The sequence below is a fragment of the Haliotis cracherodii genome, unplaced genomic scaffold (genome assembly GCF_022045235.1).
Source record: "Haliotis cracherodii isolate W230 unplaced genomic scaffold, xgHalCrac1.p SCAF_8, whole genome shotgun sequence".
In the NCBI taxonomy this organism is placed as follows: Eukaryota; Metazoa; Mollusca; class Gastropoda; order Lepetellida; family Haliotidae; genus Haliotis; species Haliotis cracherodii.
Genome location: NW_027266341.1, coordinates 43971600 through 43991998, shown reverse-complemented (window position 1 = coordinate 43991998; position 20399 = coordinate 43971600). Strand labels below are relative to the sequence as shown.

The 20399-nt window shown below is 37.0% G+C and overlaps 1 protein-coding gene across 4 annotated transcripts in view; it reads right to left on the bottom strand.

Moving 5' to 3' along the window:
• Window positions 1–20399, bottom strand: part of LOC139450511 (protocadherin Fat 1-like) — a 247276-nt gene that overhangs the window by 155466 nt on the left and 71411 nt on the right. For all 4 annotated transcript variants that reach the window (XM_071232241.1, XM_071232243.1, XM_071232242.1 and 1 more), the window contains exon 6: window positions 18048–18261. In XM_071232241.1, coding sequence (XP_071088342.1) covers window positions 18048–18261 — 214 coding nt within the window. The remainder of the gene's footprint in view (window positions 1–18047; window positions 18262–20399) is intronic.

The window sequence follows — 20399 nt, the reverse complement described above, 5'->3', positions numbered from 1 at the left end:
AGGACTACCGCCATTTTCAGTCTAAATCAAAGTTGTTGCCATGGAAACTCAAAAAATATAAAATATTAAAATCCCAAACTATCAAAAGGCACCAGTTCACCCCTAGACTTCTCTATGTGTCAAGTTTGGTGAAGAAATATGGTAAGGTTTTCAAGATCTGCTCTGAAAACGATATGTGACTTACGGACTGACGGACAGAAGGACGGCTGGACGGCACCCATTCCTATATCCCCCTTCCACTTCGTGGCGGGGGATAAAAACTAATGTCAAAAATACTCAATAGCTGTGGAGTTTTGGCGGGAAACAAACACTACTCGTTTGAGACTAATTCCAAATTGATTCCATGGAAACAGAAGAAATTAAAAATGTCAGTCAAATGAGAGGACAAAGTTTTCAATATCCCTCGCAATGGTAAATACTTGTCATGAATATATATATAAGAAACTTTCTGCCATAGAAACTTGAAATATGTTTGTTGTAAAAATCACAAACAATCAAGCTCGGAGGTACACACCATTTACACTCAATTATTTACAGACCACCGTTATATAGCTAGAATATTGCTGAGTGTGGCGTTAAACAACAAACAAACAAAGAAAAACACAAGAAAGGTGTTTGCTTGAAAACATGCAACTTGAACCATTATGTTTTCTACAAATTATCAGCCTTTATGGCATCACTTCTTGTTCGGAAAAAAAACACTTGTACAATCAATGCATTACAACTTTGTTACAGAAAGTTCAATGGTTCTTGCTCCCTTAACAATTCCATTTTTAAAGACATCACTTCCAGATTTTGTTGAGAGTGAGTGAGTGAGTGAGTTGGGTTTAACGCCGCTTTTAACAGTATTCCAGTTATATCACGGCGTGTCAGCTTAATGTGGGAGGAAAGCCCGAAGTGACGCAGGTCTAAGACGTTTACTACTTCGGTGAAACCCACGAGCACGGGGATTTTGTTGAGAAAAATATTCCCAATGCAGTACAACTTTAAAACACAAAATCCCATGCCTACAGCTAAATCAAAAAGCTACACAAAATATATGGTTTAATGACATTAACTTCCAGTCTGGGAAATCATATGCCCAATGCTGTAAAAACAAGAGTCATCAGAAAGATGACATATCCCCCCGGGAGCTGTCTATAAAGTAACAAGTAAATGTGCTATTCTGTATTCTGTAGGTTTTTTTTATGCCAACAATTGATAAATTACAAGAAACAATGACTAAACAAGCGTACAGTCACAAAGTCATCTATATCCCCCGCCCATTTTAACACGTTATGGTCCCAAACCAGGTAAGTGACCCAACATTTCTTTTAGCCCATTTCAAAATAGAGAGAGAGAGAGAGAGAGAGAGAGAGAGAGAGAGATATGCAATTTTTGGCAAGGAAATATTTAACAGTTTATTTGTTTTACTCCATAAGTGAACCCACCCTATATTAAAACTTAAATCCATCTTGTTGCCATGGGAACGTAAAAAATTAAAATTTATAAAATTCCTAAATAGCAAAAGGTTCCAGTTTAGCAAGAGTCTGATAGACATGCAAAGTTTTGTTAGAAAGTTTGAAATAGGTTTTGAGTTATGCTCCGGAAATGAACTCTATCCTATAGAACCTAAGTCCAACTTGTTGCCAATGGAAACGTAAAAAATAATAATTTATAAAATTCCTAAATAGCAAAAGGCACAACTTCAGTATGAGACTGATCGCTTTGCCAAGTTTCGATCAAATACACTGAATGGTTTTCGAATTCTGTCCCGGGAACGAACCCCATCCCCAATTGAGTCTATGTCCAACTTCATTCCATAAAAATTTAAAAAAATAAAAATTAGAAAAATCCCAAAATATCAAAAGGCACCACTTCAGTATGTGCCTGATAGATTTGCCAAGTTTCGATCAAATACACTGAATGGTTTTGGAATTCTGCCCCGGAAAAGGAAATGATTACGGACGAACAAAACAGACAGACTGGCTGATCACTATATCCCCCCGCATTATATGCCAGGGGGATAAAAAGTCCAATGCCTCAAGTTACCTAACAAAGATATGAGCTCTTCTTTATTAATGACATCCATCTCCTTTGGGAAAAATATCCCAGTCAAATGGATACCCTCTTCCAGATGTCACCGGTTAAAATAAAACAGGTCAATGGCCTCATCAGGATAATGAATTAAGTGTTATTGATTGACATATGGCAGGTAATGAGAAAATTATTTTGACTATTACAAGTAATACAACTGACTGAAGAAATATCTGATTTATTGTGAATTGATTTAATATTTCCCAAAATTTGAGCCATGTTTATCAACATGACCTCTAGTGACCGTGATCTTATAAGGAGGTCATCCCACATCAAGACCCGCTTGAGGGCAACTTAGTTTTGAACAAGTATTTGACACAAAGTGACGAAATGTCCCCCGCCTGTATATACACCATAGTACCAAATATGAAGACAATCCAGCGATTAGTTCTTGAGATATCGCGGCAACACCGTTTTCGAACTCCAAAACCAGATTTGCCTGCTGTGACCTTGAAAGTGGGGTCAAGGTCACCAAAACCGACTGGTGTCTGCGGAGTCTGTATATACACCATAGTTCCAAATATGAAAACAATCCAGTGTTTAGTTCTTGAGATATCGCAGCAACACCGTTTTCCAACTCCAAAAGCAGATTTCCTGGCTGTGACCTTGAAAATGGGGTCAAGGTCACCATAACCGACTGGTGTCTGCGGAGTCTATATATACACCATAGTTCCAAATATGAAGACAATCCAGTGTTTAGTTCTTGAGATATCACGGCAACACCGTTTTCCAACTCCAAAAGCAGATTTGCCTGCTGTGACCTTGAAAATTTGGTCAAGGTCACCAAAACCGACTGGTGTCTGCGGAGTCTGTATATAAACCATAGTTCCAAATATGAAGACAATCCAGTGTTTAGTTCTTGAGATATCGCGGCAACAAACAGGTGGGACGTACGTACGTACGTACAGACGTACAGACGGTCGTGAATACTATATCCCCCACTTCGCGCTTTCGCGCGGCGGGGGACAATAAATCCTTCAATATTTGTCAAAGTTATAGTCAGGAAACTTATCCTGGACTTGCATGATTGACCTTTCACTTAGTTTACTTATTTCGCTGGTACTTTCCTAAAGGTTTTTCAAATACCCTTTGAATTATATAATTTGCATCTTAAATACCATGATGAGAATAGACAATTTAGTATTCATTGCAGCATTGCTTACCAATGACCAATGTCCTTCGAACTACATAAAGTGCCTTTCTCATTCGGCTGGATTTTTTGCTGCTGGAGGGCTACATGTCTGATCAAATTGTTCTGCTTACATCTTCATTAGATCAAAGCTAATTACAACCACACATCTGCAAGTTCTATCCCAACCTTTCTTAAGATGGTGTGGCGTTTATTCCACAAGAAATCCCTGCCAGCATAAACTATCTTCTTGCACTTCTCCACACCCTGAGCACTCACCACACCTCACTAACTGCTGCAAAAACAACTCATCTTCTAAATTGAGGAGGAAGACTTAACCACTTCCCATGGATAATGATAAAATCTTACTGTAACTATGGCAAAGTACCTGAAACCATGCACATACATGTATTAAAATGTTTCAGCAAAGCTGCTGATATTTTCTCAGAGGAAATATCAACTAACTTCAAGCAGATGTGATTATATGTATGACACTGGAGAGACTTCTGAAGAACACACCATCTGTATAAACATTAGCTGATGCAAATAACACATTATTGTACAATCATTGGCATCTGTGTCTAGTTGAAAAACTTCACATATAAATATCTTGTGTAACAGAACTGAAAACATTTAGAAACATTTAAAACCTTACATTCAATTGGTCGGCTATCTATCAATCTGAGTGTACTAAAGATGATGCATTAACACGTCACGTCACGTCATGTCACAGAAGCTCACATACAACAGTACAAAATGTGAGAGAGCGATTGAGCATGGTTTTATGCCGCTTTTAGCAATATCCCTGCAATATCACGGCGGGGACACCTGAAATGGGCTTCACACAACATTGCACACATAGGGAATCGAAGACGAGCAAATGCTTTAACCACTAAGCTACCCTGTAACCCATATAATATGTGGACAACCACTTAACAAGTGAGAGAGTGAGAGAGTGAAAGAGTGAGTGAGTTTGGTTGGGTATTCCAGTTATATCACGACGTGTCAGCTTAACCTTTAGCCTGCTGAATTATTTCCACACTTCTTACCCCTGCCTGCTGGATTAATTTTAGCATAAGGCGCTCTAAAGAGGGTGAGTGATTAAAAACAGTTGGTGCCTCATTAAACAAGGGCCAATTGAAGAAATATTTTGCACATTTATTCCTGATAGAAAACTACACAATACTATATAAAAATATCCCGGTGTTTTCAATCATACCAAGGTTAAGACCAAAGCGAACATAAAACTTGTAAATTTTCATGAACTTACCTGAATTGCGTTATTGAAGGTGGTTTGCATTTCATGCTAGGAAGCTTTTAATATCATAACATTTGTGAAAATTGATTTCAATAATCATATCTCTGATATCTTAATTTTAATTGAGTAAAAATTTGGGTTTTTTTTATCGGCATATAACAGCGCGATAGTAAATTATGAACCATTTCCGTAAATTTATTATCTAAACGTTAAGCAGAAAAATAACTTAATTTTCGGGGTCGGTTGCAGAAATACGAATATTCGGGTTAATCTGACGTGTCATGTTATACAATTTGCAGGAAACAATTAATGACTCATAAATATTCACTAATCCTAATTTCAAGTGTTTTGGTTGAATATTTACGATATACAAAAATAAACAACCCGTGTCATGATGCTAGCAGACATCCTAAAATCAAACATGGCATGCTTCACCCGACCTCCGCATAGCTTATTGCTATTGTAATATCAACAAAGTAAACATTGCGTTAATAAATTAACTTGGCGAAAGTTGACGATCTTCTCAATCGAAGAATGTTTTATTCGTCATATTCCGATTAATATGACGAGAGAAAAACGAAAATAAAGATGGTGAAGTCTGCTGATAATCTTTCGTAACAAAACAATTACAGTAAATTTTGAAATAGTTCGCCTATCACATACAGCAAAAACATAAGTTGACACACAGTATCAGTAATCACCACTAACATGAAATAAAAATGTTACTTTGACGATATAATTCGCGTTAATCCGTTAGTTAATCCGTTTGACCTTGCATGCAATTGTGACCTGGAAACGGTAGACGATAAATCAACGTGCCACATGCAAGTTTCTCGGTATCTTTTATTTGAACTTCTGTTGATATTTAAGAATCACCATTCAATGTTACGGTGAATATAAATGGGACATGATTCATATTTCTGCGATGTACACGCTGATAAGTTTCACTACAACAAGTGTATCCCACGTAATACGTCTATGGATATCGTCGATCAGCAAGATCACCCTCTACAACAGGTGCGCGAAAATGAGCTTGACAAAACGTGTTTCAAAATAATAGGGTATAGGGTATATATAAGCAATAAAATGCTACGTACATATTTTTCGGTGTTAGTTCCACATTACATTTGGGATAGTTTTCCTTTCGGGAATACATTCATAGATTCTAGCATGATTTTAGAACAGTTTCACGAAGGATTTCTAAATTTATTCCAAAAATATGAAGACCACCATGATTGCGTATTGATGATAGATTTGTAGATCTAATTGTTTAATTATTTACAGCTGTTTACAGGTTTTAAAATTTTAAGTTATATTTAGTAGTTATTTTTTTCCACAATGATGGTGTGTGGGGACAGTAAATATTGGTCTTTGCATCAGCACAGTGTAACTGGTCAAACTTCAATTATTATCTTAAGTTTAAAAATATTTTTTTCAACAATCATTATCTTTCACTCTGAAAATCAACTATGTGAATAAGTAACTCAATGATATTTTAATTTTAGTTTTCCATGAATAATGAATAAATCAGATCCTTAACATATACATACTAAACTCATATGGACATTAATCTTGTGCATTATGTGGTTTGTTTCCAAATAAAACAATTCTGAAATATAATTTAATAGGAATATGATACATTAATTACAGTAACAGTACTTGTAACAGTACACAACATTTTTGTTTGTTTAATCACCAGAACACATAAGCTGGTTAGTTAGCCATATGTTTCTTAGAAAATGCTATCTCAGTCTTCTGGTTGGAATGAAAAGAAACATGCCTGTGTACATGTCTACCCTTGCCAGATGTATTTTTTCCAGTCAGCCAATCCATTACTTTTGTTCACCTTATGTGGTCTATTTTATACATACAGGTACTGCTTCCAACCTGTTTTTCCTTTGTATGCAATCACAGTATCACAACTTCCTCAGCTGGTGTGTATAAAAGTTCCACTGTCATCATGAAACAAGAATTATAAAGGAAAGTCATATTTTCATTCAAAAACATATCTGTCTTTCCTTGAATACTCTTTGTCTAAGTGCCAGAAATGTCAGTGTCATAAAAAAAATTCAAAAAGATTTTCATAAGGACTTTTCTTAGATAGACCTAGATCTAAGTCAAACCATGTGACAAGTTAAGTCTGAGGTCTGAGGTGTCCATATTTTTCACATTTTTATATATTTTTAGGACAAAACGGGATCCGTGTAGATCTCCCTGTTTTGTTATGTAAAACAAATTCTTGTCTTAAAATGAGAAAAAGAATCATTCAGACGATTTTTTTTTTATCCCATTGATTCACGAAAACCAGTTTAAATTTACAGTGGTGACTTTTGTACCCAAAATTTCTAGTAATTTGTTACCCAAATGGGTATGTGATTTCGTCAATTTTTTCTCAAAACTAAACAATCAATTTCAAGGATCACAGTTATAATCATATTATGAACTTGATGAAATATTATATTATGTGTTCTGTTCATCTACATGAAAAGATAAATATAATTACAGATCTATTGTCATATTTTCTTAGGTACAAATTCACAAAGTATTTTGGGTACAATTTAATTTGTTTTGGGTACAAAATCACATATAGGAGCCTAGAATCTATATATATTTACACTACCTCGTCGTGTACCAAAATTTTATCGGTTCAGCAGACGGGAGGTTCTCAGAAAGTTTTCAACAACATCTTTAATATTTTGAATTGTTCTTTTTGTAATGTTAGACCAATAACAATATTATGTTATTATTATGGCATATCAATATGTTATATCGCTCTCCGTTGCGTTCGTTTCCAGAAAATATTTTAAATTTAAAATCATCGTGCGTGAAATCCATTACGGTTTCGGATTTAGATTTACACATTTGATGAAAGAAATATATGAAACAAATAGGAGTGAAGACGGCTCTCCAGATCAATAAATAGTAAATAGTTGACAAAAAATAGCAAATTATGTATTTTCTTTTGAATTTGAATCTATTTCGGAATTTCTTTATGATAGCTTACCAACTTTTGCATATTTTGCTTTCATGTGTCACATGCGGTACGTGCTTTCGGTTTCAGATATGATAGCTAAAATTGCAAGTATTTTGATTATATCTCGTAAACTGCATTATTTTGCTATTGAATGGTTTACCTAGAATGTATATCAGTTCAGATTTTGCGTACCATCCAATATTTGTCTTTTTTCACAGTGTTTGTTGACTATGTTCAACTCAACAAATCGTGAGTTAGGCCACGCCTAAACGTATCACTGACGTTTGTCGGCTTGTCAACGTGTCCAAAAGTTTATCATGTTTATCACTGTATCATTTGCAAACTCTTTAAAAATGATTTTTTTTTTACAAATATTTATACATACGTTTCAATAATTCTAGAAAATTAAGTTAGATGTAACAAAATGATTGTAATAGTCTAACAGGATAACTAGTGTTTTCCTTTTGTCAGCAAACAAAAATTTATGATCGAACAGGTAAATTGATGAAATTATAAAGAAAATATTGGACTGCATGCCGCTCAATGTGAAGAGCCAAAAGTCAACAATGGCTGTTTCTGGTAGTTGTGTGCCGAAACTTTTTTAACTCGCGGTAGTTTCTTTTTGAGGTAAATAAATGACTGAAAGTTTTGATATTGAGCAAGCTAAGCATTTATGCACGTCATACGTAATTTAAATGTTACGCAAAGCCTTCTAGGTAAATAGATATGGCGAGTTTTATTTTGGGGTGTCGTTATGCTATTCGCCTATCCAATGGGTTCGACATCAGATGCACAGGAAGTGACACCTCTGTCGAATGGGTTCGACGTTAGCGTGCAGAGCTTTAATGTGGGAGGAAAGCCCGAAGTGATGCAGGTCTCAGACATTTACCACTTCGGTGAAATCCACGAGCACGGGTATGGTGCTGACAAACCTAGAAACATAATTGGGGCGAACCGGGATTCGAACCCACAATCATAGGTTTTTGGCATGCCCAAGGGACGCAACTCTGCACAGCAAATCGCGGTGCCTTAGATGAATGGGCCCCCCATGCCCCCTCAGAAAATAAAGGTTTTTTAGCAAGGATGGTACTGAAAACACGTTGCTTGAACTGACACAACTTTAACATGCCCATGCTGATGGCAGGTTATCAGCCATTCTACTATGAATTTGGAATATACTCGATTGTGATTGGTCAATCAAAGGCTCTTAAATCACAATAAACCCCCTCCAATTGAAACAGCTGGTTTGACGGCCGCATCACCAAGGAACAGGGGTCCGGAAAATTTAAAATCCCAATCTGACATTTGCATTTAGTTATTACGTTCAGTGTTCCCTTGTTATTGAGCGCTTTGGTTATAGCGCGGTAAAACATGGCTCCCAAAATTTACAAACATTTTCAATAAACTCAAGTTTTCCAATGACACAATGTTTTCCCCCATCTCAGAAAACTTTATCAGCTGATCACCGTGATCATGTAACACCGGAAATACAAGTCAACAAATCCGAACTGAAGAACTACAGGACTGGACTACAGTTTGCAATACATTTGACAAATATTATTCAACATTTCATTCAATAATTATAATAATGTTTACAATAATTTCGGCGATATCATATGCGAAGTGATCGGAAAAGTGCACAACTCACCGTTATTTACAGCAACCACGGTCAGATTACCACTATTGACGCCTTGAAACGAACTTTAGTTGCAAGAGAATGGATACACATGTCATAAATGCAGTACCATGACTCGCTAAAAGTCATATTTGAGACAGTTTGACTATTAAATGTCAACATAACGTTTTCGCAATCGAAATAGGCCTACATGTAGTGCGAGAAGTCCCGACGGTGACTGGTCAAAATTGTTCCATACGTCAAAAAATATCCTGCATACAATCTGTACCAAAGTGCTACGCTTATGGTTCTTATAATTTTAAGTATATATGGTGGAAGCTGCAACTAAAATAACACGATATTGGAATATATTCTTCCTGATAAAATAATAATTTCAGATACAATTTCTTCCCAACACTGAATCAAAATCCTTAAAGTGTTATCACTGGGTATGTTTTAACTGAATCACCGGTAGATTGGGAGGAAACGTGTGCACAGCTGATTACTATTTCCGGCTTAGTTTACGAGAAAATACACACGGTAATCTTAATCTCTGCATATAAAACAATGCCTTTGAGAGCAGGAAACATTTTAAATGGTAAAATCATCATGTCTAGTGATGTTTTATATCAAATTTCATACTTTTATTGACCAAGTTTGTTATGCCTGTTTATCCACCTGAAGTCCTTGAAGGGAAACGATAACGGTCATCAATTATTTGGACCCCCAAGATAATGCGAATATGACCGTTTCTGGACCCCTGCCGAGGAAGCTAATATTCATAGAATAGTAGTATTTACAATCATTGTAGGTAGGCATATTTAAATAATTATATCTACAAATACAGGTTACAAAATGCACAGATGCGGTTACTATAATATTCAAAGGATGTATGCCAATAAATTTTGTGCAGAAAACACGATAGAAATCTGCAAAGGGAATGTATTTACTTTTTGGAGACAACAGAGAGCTTGGAATTTTGGCGCTTTTCTATATACAACTGTGACATCATATCTTTTGCGTCACAATAAGCGATATGACATCGTAATGGTGATGTGCTTTGTAGAGTGAAAGCCTTGCAAAGCTTGCTTAGTTTTCTTTAGGGGTGCCAACCTCATGTTAGCTTACTAAGTTGCCTTGCTCATATGCTTTCAATTCCTGTCATATGTGTGAATGAAGTATTACGGTGTAAACAAACTGCTTTGAGTATACAGTGCCATATTTTGTACGGTGATTCCGTAATTCAGATCGATAACCAACTCAAAACATTGGACTCAACCCATGCCGCTTCACTCAGTATATGTGCTAACACCAAAGAGTTCGCATTTTATTTAGTAATGGTAGAAAGGAGATTAACATGCTCTCTTTTCAATGTAGAGCTAGGTTACCTGTAGATTTAACAGTGCTAAATTTAACATTTGAAACCTCATGCTGCGCGTTCGGTTCCAAATTCAATTTAGCATGGTTAAATCTACAGGTAACCTAGCTCTACATTGAAAACAGTATGTTTATCTCCTAATTAAAGTTGCACTTTCAGCCAATGGCCAAGAACATTTTGAAAATAAACTTTTTGGTTTTTGGTTGGTTGGTTTGTTTGTTGTTTAACGCTGCACTCAGCAATATTCCAGCTATATGAAGGCGGTCTGTAAATAATCGAGTCTGGACCAGACAATCCAGTGATTGTTATCATGAGCATCAATCCAGGCATTTAGGATCGATGACATGCATCAAACCAAGTCAGCGAGCCTGACCACCCGATCCTGTTAGTCGCCTTTTACGACAAGCATAGTCGCCTTTTACGGCAAGCATGGGTTGCTGAAGACCTATTCTACCCCAGAATCTTCACGGGTCTTTTGGTTTTTGTGCTGATGTGGCATCAGTGAATGTTTGTCAGAGAAATGGTGTGGTTTCTAAACTCAGAGAGATTGCCCCTCATCTGATAGACTTCCACTGTATGGCCCATCAACAAGTGGAATTAGCACTGATGAAACTCTAGAGAGAAAGCCCCATGGTTGAAGTTGTCAGTGATTGTCTCCATTTAATTTGGAAAACCAACCACTTTAGTCCTAAGAGTAAAAGGGAACTGAGAATGATCTGTGATGAGTTGGACACTACAACTTACAGCCCTACACCTATCAAAGGAACAAGATGGGTTCCACATGTTGACAGGACTTTGAGATTATTCCTTCAATTTTTAAAAGGATGGGAACCTTGCCAGCGACAATGGTCATTACACATCAGCTTGTACTCATATGGAGAGCTTGGCAGCAACCAGCAAGAATGCTGATATAAAGGGTAGAGACAAAATCCACAAGCAAATTAAAACATTACATTTGTAGCATTTGCTCATTTTAGGGCAGACATGGTCCAACTTGTTGCCATAGAAACATAAAAATTATAAATTTCTAAAATTCCTTAATAGCAAAAGGCACCACTTCAGTGTGTGACTGATAGATTTGTCAAGTTTTGATCGAATACACTGAATGGAGTTCTGCCCCGGAAACGGAAATGGTTACGGAACAGACAGGCAGACTGGCTGATTGCATTATACGCTGGGGGGATAAAAAGTTAACTTTGAGCACTGGACTAAATTCCCACAATATTTCTAAATCTACAAAAATACATGTACTATTGTAGAACATTATTGCATGACACAAAAGTTAAATTTACTTATATACCTTCTGTAATATTGGGTCAACTGCAGTATTTGGGTCCCCACTTCGGGTGCTTCCGAAAGAAAACAGCTGCCTTCTGCAGCTTTGCTTATATATAAGCATGCCGAAATCCAGCAGGACGTGAAAAGTATGGTCTTTTTTATCAATCCGGTGCTTTTGACGCCTCAGTGAATCTCTTTGATTAAGTGAGTAATGAAACATTCTATGAATATTCATATGCATTCATGAATGAATTTACCGTTTTGCAATTTATTTGAGCAAATCCAAACCCCTAAACGCCCATTTTTACCTTAAATTTTGAAATTTCACCCCCCTTTTTCACTTGAAACATTCCACAGTGTTCGATAGGTAGAAAAAATGGCGGCCTACTTTTCTTCTTGCTTCGACCGTATATAGCGAAGTGTGCATGCGTGGAATGTTTTTGATTCGACAACTTCCGTTAAAACATAAAAACGTTTGTTCCGGTTTGGGGACCCAAATACTGCAGTCTACCCAGAAACTCCAGGCCTCTTAAACGGTTCAACAATAAATCTAGACAGACCTTCAAAAAGAAGACATGGAACCAGTCAGGAAATGTCCAACTGGAAAAAGTCCTCAGGCAGCTTGAAAATGCCCTCAATGTGCGGCAACAACAATACAGACATTAGCCATGAATCACATTTGAACCTAAACAATAATAGTTCAAATAAAAATCCTGAACTTTACAAAACTGCCTTTGTTGTCAATCTGTCTGATTGACAGAACTTAGTGTTCTTAGCAGGGGCCTGACTTTCAGCCCGACATCGTGAGATACGGATCTTAGCAAAATATACACAGATCTTAAGACGTTCTTTCGGAGAATGAGAATCTCTCATTTCTTTCATGAGACAAACAAAACAGAAACAGTTGATAGTTTCAATTTCTAGAGCGTACATTTGGCCCACAAAGCACCTGGACCCCAAATCCGGGCCGACGCTCGATGCTTTTATCAAATCAGTCAAACACCAGTGTCTCATAATGAACACCATCCCGCTCACACGCAACAATCTCACACGTACACAGAGAACAGCCATCAATAGTCTCAAAAACGACTCAGAAATCGTGATAAAAAAAAGCCGACAAAGGATCAGCAGTTGTTATTATCAACACTACTGATTACATACAAGAGGCTACACGTCAACTCACTGACACCAACTTTTATCTCAAAATAAACCATGACCCCACCATGGAATTTGCTAATGAAATTACACAACTAGATCACTTACAAAATATTCAATGGACTGTTAACCAAAGACCCCAAACCATGCCGGTTCTACCTCCTGCCCAAAATTCATAAAAGCCTAACACCTGGCAAGTACCGGGCCACCCAATCATAAGCGGAAACAGCACTACCACTGAACTGATTAGCAGCTTCGTTGACGAAAACATAAAAGAGTTTGTCAAACATTATCCCAGGTACATCATCAGGGACACCACCCACTTCATCCAGACCGTAGGTACCTTCAACCTCCCACCCAACAGTAACATCATTCTCGTCACTATGGACGTCACATCCCTTTACAACAATAAACCAAACACGGAAGGCCTCCGTTAAGTAGTTCAGACCATTAGACGGTTCAAACCAGACTGGTCCATCAGCCCCACAAGCTCACTTTCTTTACTTAGACTTGTGCTACACAAAAATAATTTTGTTTTCAACAATGAACACTTTGTACAAATTGGAGGAACAGCCATGGGTACCAAACTAGCCCCATCATACGCAAACATTTTCATGGCAGAACTAGAAGAAAAACTTCTCAATAAAACCACTGATAACCCAACCTACACGTCCGATTTATAGACGACAATTTTCTCATTTGGACCCTGGGTTACACTAGGTTAGAATCTTTCATCAAAGAAATGAACCAAACACACACCCATTAAATTCACGGCCAAATTTTCCAGGGAAAAAGGGGCTTTCTTAGATACAGTAGAACACAGATATAACAAACTACAAGGGACCAGAGAAATCAGTTCGTCATATCCGTTGTTCGTTATACACGTTTTCGCTCGGAAACGTCCGCCATCTTTGATAATACAAAACACAGATTTTCCAAGACAGACAATGACAGACATGATATTTTAAAGACAATATTACCTGTACAGTTAAGATTAACACAATGCAAATTTAACAAGGTTGATCCGTCACCGCTGATTGTATTGATTTGCCGCCATTGGGTTGATTCGCCGCTGATTGTGTACAGCCAATTGTCAGTGACACTTGACACTGAGTGAGATTTCTTAGTTCGCTATACACGTCACTAATTAGTGGATGATGGGCTTGTTGGTGATCAGATATCAGTTCGCTGTATCCGTTAGTTCGCTGTAGAGAGTTCGTTATATACGCAAATTTTATATGATATTATATAGGAGATCAGTCGGGGATTTTTTAACAGTTCGTTGTATCCGTTTGTTCGCTATATCCGTGTTCATTATATCCGTGTTCTACTGTACATGGGTCATCTTTAACAAAGAAACCAACAAACTGGACTTTGACCTATATTGCAAACCCACAGATACACACTCTTATCTGCTGTAAACTTCCTGCCACCCGCGTCACATTTAAGTCAAAGGACCATACAGCCAATTCCTCTGACTCAAAAAGATATGCAGTTTGCAATCACAATATGAGTTCCACAGCAACAATTATGCAAAATCTGCGTAAATATTATGTCGGTCAACATCTTCAGCAGCCACACAACAGGCAACAAATATAAATGCCATTCACATTTCACTTGCAAAAGCATAAACACAGAGCTACAGATAAGCTGCGTATCTGCGTAAAATACGCATCAGAAATGCAGAAATACGCAGTAAAATCAAATCCAAGCGAATCAAATACGCAACGAACATTATAGATACGCTACAAAAATGAAACTTGTGCGTATCATCAAAATATTGTGAACTAACCCTGCGTATTCGATTAGCAAATCAGCAACTTATTTTGAAATTATAAACGGGCATTCCGTCAACCTTTCAAAACTCCACAATTACAGTTACATCATGATCATTTGCCATCACACTTTCTTGTGGAAGTATCATGGTATTTTTTAGTATAAAGCTCTTGAACCCACACGACACCAGTTTGAAGGGACTAGATGTATAGTGTTTTTAAATATTTAACTTAAATACTCAAATGTGAAAAAACTAGTGGGTAACAGAAATTTGAATTTGATAGAATTACTGATTCCCAATGATTTTAAAATACATGGGTAAAATAAATACCCACAACACCAAAAGCTTATCTCGAGCTCTGATAAACATGATCTACCTGCTAAGTTGCACCAAATGTGGTAAACAATATGTAGGTGAAACCAAACGACACTTCTGCACTTGACTCAAAGAACACTTTGCGGATATCAACCATCATAGGGACAAACCTGTCGCTAAACACTTCAACTCCATTGGACACTCAACCCGAGACCTACACTATCAAATCATACAACAGCTCAAAACAGACCCTGAGTCAGCTCAGAGCACGGCTAGACACCGATCCATTGAACTCAAATGGATATTCAATCTGAAAACCATCCACCCGCAGGGCTTACTGATAAGATCTAATCCTGGAATTCGCCACCCACTCACCATACTTCGTTTACCCGTAATATTAAACAATAGTTTATGATTCATACATTACTACCTATATTACATCAGTGCCAGAGATTTTGTATTTTGGCTGTCCTCACGCTGTAAAATCTTCAGATTTTTCACTATCAACTCTGAGAGTGCTGATAAAACAAGTGAAAGGTTCAATTTGGGGAAAGTGTGTGGAATCCTGACATCCTCAAATCAGAAACAACCTCAAATGACACTGAGAATGGGATGATTTCCAATCTGAAACTGAGATGTCAGGGCAGATCTGTACCACGTTGAAGATTGGGAAGCAAATCCACCACCTAAGGCACTGTTACAGTTCCAACATACAATGCTCATCCTCTGCGCCACTGACAGAAGCTCATTTGCAGAGGCTGTAACATAACATCTTCTGCTCGATGACCTCTAAGCATGAAGGTGGAGAGCATGTAGACTGCCGGTAATGATGTTTGAACAAGTTGCAGGAGAAGATCTTGGCGATCTGCTGACCTTAGAGGATTGGTTTGTTTGTTGTTTAACGCCGCACTCAGCAATATTTGAGCTATATGAAGGCAGTCTGTAAATAATCGAGTCTGGACCCGACAATCCAGTGATTGATATCATGAGCATCGGTCCACGCAATTGGGATCAATGACATGCTTCGACCTTACAGAATCTTCCATAAGCAGTGGAAATAGTCTGGGAAACAGAGACCAAGCCGATCATACTGACAATATAAGAATGATCATGCAGTTTGAATCCTCAACTTTTGGATCACCATGTCAAGGAGAGACCAAGGAGGGAATGCGCACATGAACATCTCCAACCAATACATGGGAAACGCTTCCACTTGAAGAGGCTGAGGATCTGGTACCTGGCTGACAAATCCAGGTGGGGCGTGTGAAAAATAGATTGTGATGACACTAATACCAGAAGTGACGTACAAACTGGAAATGACATTTTGATGGTTTTAGAACATCTCATAATGTCACAAGTATGAACAGTGTTCTCCAGTCCCTTCCTAATTTTTGTCAGTCCCAACTTTCAACAACTAAAAAAACATATAAAAATTACTTATTTTCTAATTACCTAAATGTTATTACCTTGCACTACCAGACTAGCTGACATCATTGAAAAAATATACTTAATTGAATATCGCTGTTGTTTTGTTCAACAACAAAGATTCATAAGGTACTCTTTTTGCCGGTCCACAGGAACTGGCAGTCACATGTATCCCAAATCATCAGAAACCACATGTTCACCACTAGACTGATCTGTATAGAAAGTTTTATCTGGAAATAGTTAAAGGTTTTGGAGTTCTGTCCCTGAAACGAGCACTCATCTTATTGTCAATATAGTCCAACTTATCAGCATGAAAACATATAAAAATATAGAAAAAACAAAAATCCCATATCATAAAAAAGGCACCAGCTCAAGTGATCTGTATAGCAAGTTTCATCTGGAAATACTTAACAGTTTTTGAGTTCTGTTCCGGAAATGGAAAATGGATGGCTGACGGACAAGCTGATTGCCGTATTCCCCCGTTTTCTATACAGTTCAGTGAAAAAAATCATAATGCTGTTTAGTATGTTTAAAGATCCCAAATCACCAGTTCACCACTCGAGTGATCTGTATAGCTAGCTTCATCTGGAAATCTTTACCGGTTGTGGAGGTCTGCTCCAAAAACAAGCACTATACTCATTTTCAGTAAAGTCCAATTTGTCATCGTGAAAACATCATATAACAAAAACAAAATTAAAAAAACCCAAATCATCAACAAAAGGCACCATTTCACAACTCGATTGATCTGTCTAGAAAGTTTCAATAACAAATAGTTAATAGTTTGGGAAGTCTGCTCTCGAAATGGAAAATGGAAAATGGATGGAGGACAAACAGACAGACAGACATGCTGAATGATACATGCTGTTTTTTCAATTCAGGGGATTAAAAAAGGCTTAACACCAAAAACCATCCATAAAGATATGAGTACAAGATTAGGAATGGATGTCCCTGCCTATTTCCCCGTAAAGAGTTAAGCATGGCATGGAATGCCTTGAAGGCTATCCGCATCCTTGAAGGCCGGTCATGACAGCAACACCTGGAATGATCCAGGGAATCCACAATAATTTGATCACCAACTGTCACATGACAGTCATATTGCTAGTTCAATGCACAAATCAGTAATTGCCATGGCTACTTTTCACGTGAGTGGTTTTGAACGCCTTCAGTACCCACCATATTCTTTTAATTTGGTGCCATCAGACTTCCATCTGTTCTCAAACTTGAAGAAAGTTCTTGCCAGAACAAATTTTGACTTCAACACTGACAACATAGTAGCTGTGGAGAACTTTTTGGACAGCCAAGAGGACATATGAAACTCGGATAAAATCCCTCCAACATTGTTGGCAAAGGTGTACCAATGTGAAAAGGGACTACGTTGAAATGAAACCATTCTAAAAATCTTGTTGGAGAAAATGTTGGATTTGAAATGATTTCACACACATCATATCCACCATATAGTTTTCAAGTTTGTTAACTTTGTTATGAATGATCGTTTGAATTTCTTCTGAATACTTGAGAATAGGTTGGTGCCGGTCACAACGAATATGACAAAGATCCATGACATAATTGAGGACCACCTCAACAATTTCACAATCAGGTATAATTCAAAAGGCGAAACTAGCTAATACAGAAAGCAGTACATTTTTCCAGGAATAATGAACACTCACCTCGTATTGAGTACCAAATGCTATCACCATCCTCATCTTCTCCAGAAAGCATTTCTAGAAGTTCTCCGACGAGGTCATTTTCGGCCACTGATACAGCATAATTTGCCTTTAAGAAGGTTGGTGGGTTGGTAGACATCTTAGGTCTTGACACAACTTCAATGTTTAATTTGATGATTGCTTTTCTGCGAGGAGTCCCACTGTCAGATACTCTCACCTGTAAAAAAAAAAACACAGGTAGAATGCTTGCTATATTATATTGTAGATTCATGATGAATTCTATGCGCATACACTTATAAATGTTATTGTGCGGGATTTTCTTGAATGAAACACTGCAGAGAGCAATATATATTTCCGTTGCACTCATGTACTACCAGTGATTCAGTAATGAATGCCATCCATCATTACTGATCACTACTTTGTTCATATTTTATTTCTCAACTTTTATTACACAAAAATAAATCCCTCTTTGACCCATTCTTGTTGCTTTTTAGCAATATGTATAAACAACAGAAATACCAATAATAGATACAATAGAATTTGGGGTATCTCAAAGGTTTTTATATGTGTGTTTTACTGTTTGATATCAACCAATAAGTTATCTCAAAAAGAGAAACATCTTTAACCTTTTAGATGACAAGTTATTCTTAGTAAATACTGAAATATGTGTGAGAATTGCATTTGTGCAGGGCCTACCTCTTAACATATAATATAATGCAGAAATGGAGAAATTTAAACTTCATAGGGTGTGTAAAAAAAATTAAAAATATGCAAATAAAGGATTGCTTTGGAAACAGACAGTCCTAAATGTTGTCCTGAATTTTGTTATGTCTAAAAAGATCCATAATACATCACAGCCATTATTACTGTGGAATGGTCGCTTCATTCTTTTGGATCTTAAGATTTTCAACAGACGTTCGACTTCACTGCCAATTAAGTGTGACGTAACTTCAGGTTGATATATAGAGGATATTTCACGTGCCAAGTGAAATATGTTTCTCTCATCTCCACCCCTTTTATTTGCGACTAAAAATGAAGTTTCGTGATTGCAAAATCTTTAAAAAATATAATCAAAAGTAACAATATTTAGGGTCACAAAAACATTTACATTTAGATATGATTGTATACAAAATTAACTTAAGAAAAAAAATACTTAAAAATTATGCAACCGCTGTTGGAAGCGACAGAATACACACTGGTCAAGTAACAAAAATCAAACAATAGTTATCATCGTTTATAATTCCAAGAAAACTACCTCTTTTACATCATAGCCATAAATCCTGTATTTTGGCTGCAGACACACTATAACTAAATCTTCAGATTTTCGACAGAAGTCCTCTTCACTGTCAATTTCACACAACTAGTTGTTCCCCTAATAGAACATGTAGCTAGCTCTTCAGCTGTTCTGTGCAAAAAGGTGGGGAAAATGTTAATTCTTTCCAAAACATCTCCAGTGTTCCCATTTACCGGTAATTATCAGTTTTTTACCGGAAATATTAGGCTTGGACCGGTAATTCATGTGACTGCCAAATCCATTTGTTGTGACTTTGTATAAATAAAATTAAAAAAGAAGAAGCGAAAATTGTGACAGAATTTGTGTTAATGACATGTAGATCTAATTAAGTTACTTTAGAGATGACGTCACTGCACTAAACATGATGTTGAAAGAATACAAACCAGGAAATTTTCACACGTTTTTTTATTTGTTGAGAGTAGGGACTGATAAAAATTTAGTGGGGACTGGCAGTTTCAAAAGCCAGCGGCAACACTGATCTCACCACTGGAGGCAGATGAATTAGGGAGGTGGGTGGGAGTACTTCCTGATGTAATAGAGGTAGTTTTCTTAGAATTATTAACAATGATAACTTTTGTTTGATAATTTCTGCGAATCCTCTACCTCTATTACATCATAGCCAGAATATACCAGAGGGATAAGGCGGGATCTGCCTCTACTAACTCCCTGTGTAGTTGACAGCAATCCAATACTGTTGTATGAGTTCTTCTAAACTACCAGATTCAAACCCTTTTAAGAGGTAATTACTTTAGAATCTCTCTTAGCAGGTTTGAAATCGGGTACCGTATTCGACATAATAAGCGCCTGGGGTGCTCTCAAAATTAGAAATAGGGGCTCTTATTAGAATATTATTTTGGTGAAAAACAACAAGAACGTTGAAAGATGTCAAATGATGTCAGATGTCGTGGATTATGCTGACAGCCTGAAATGTTTGTATATAACAGATATATTTTTCCTGAATTTAATTGCCCATAATTAAGGGTGCATATAACAAATGTATAATGCACGAATAAATAGTCTTATGATTATATCAGTCAATATACGATAACTTCACTTGAAGT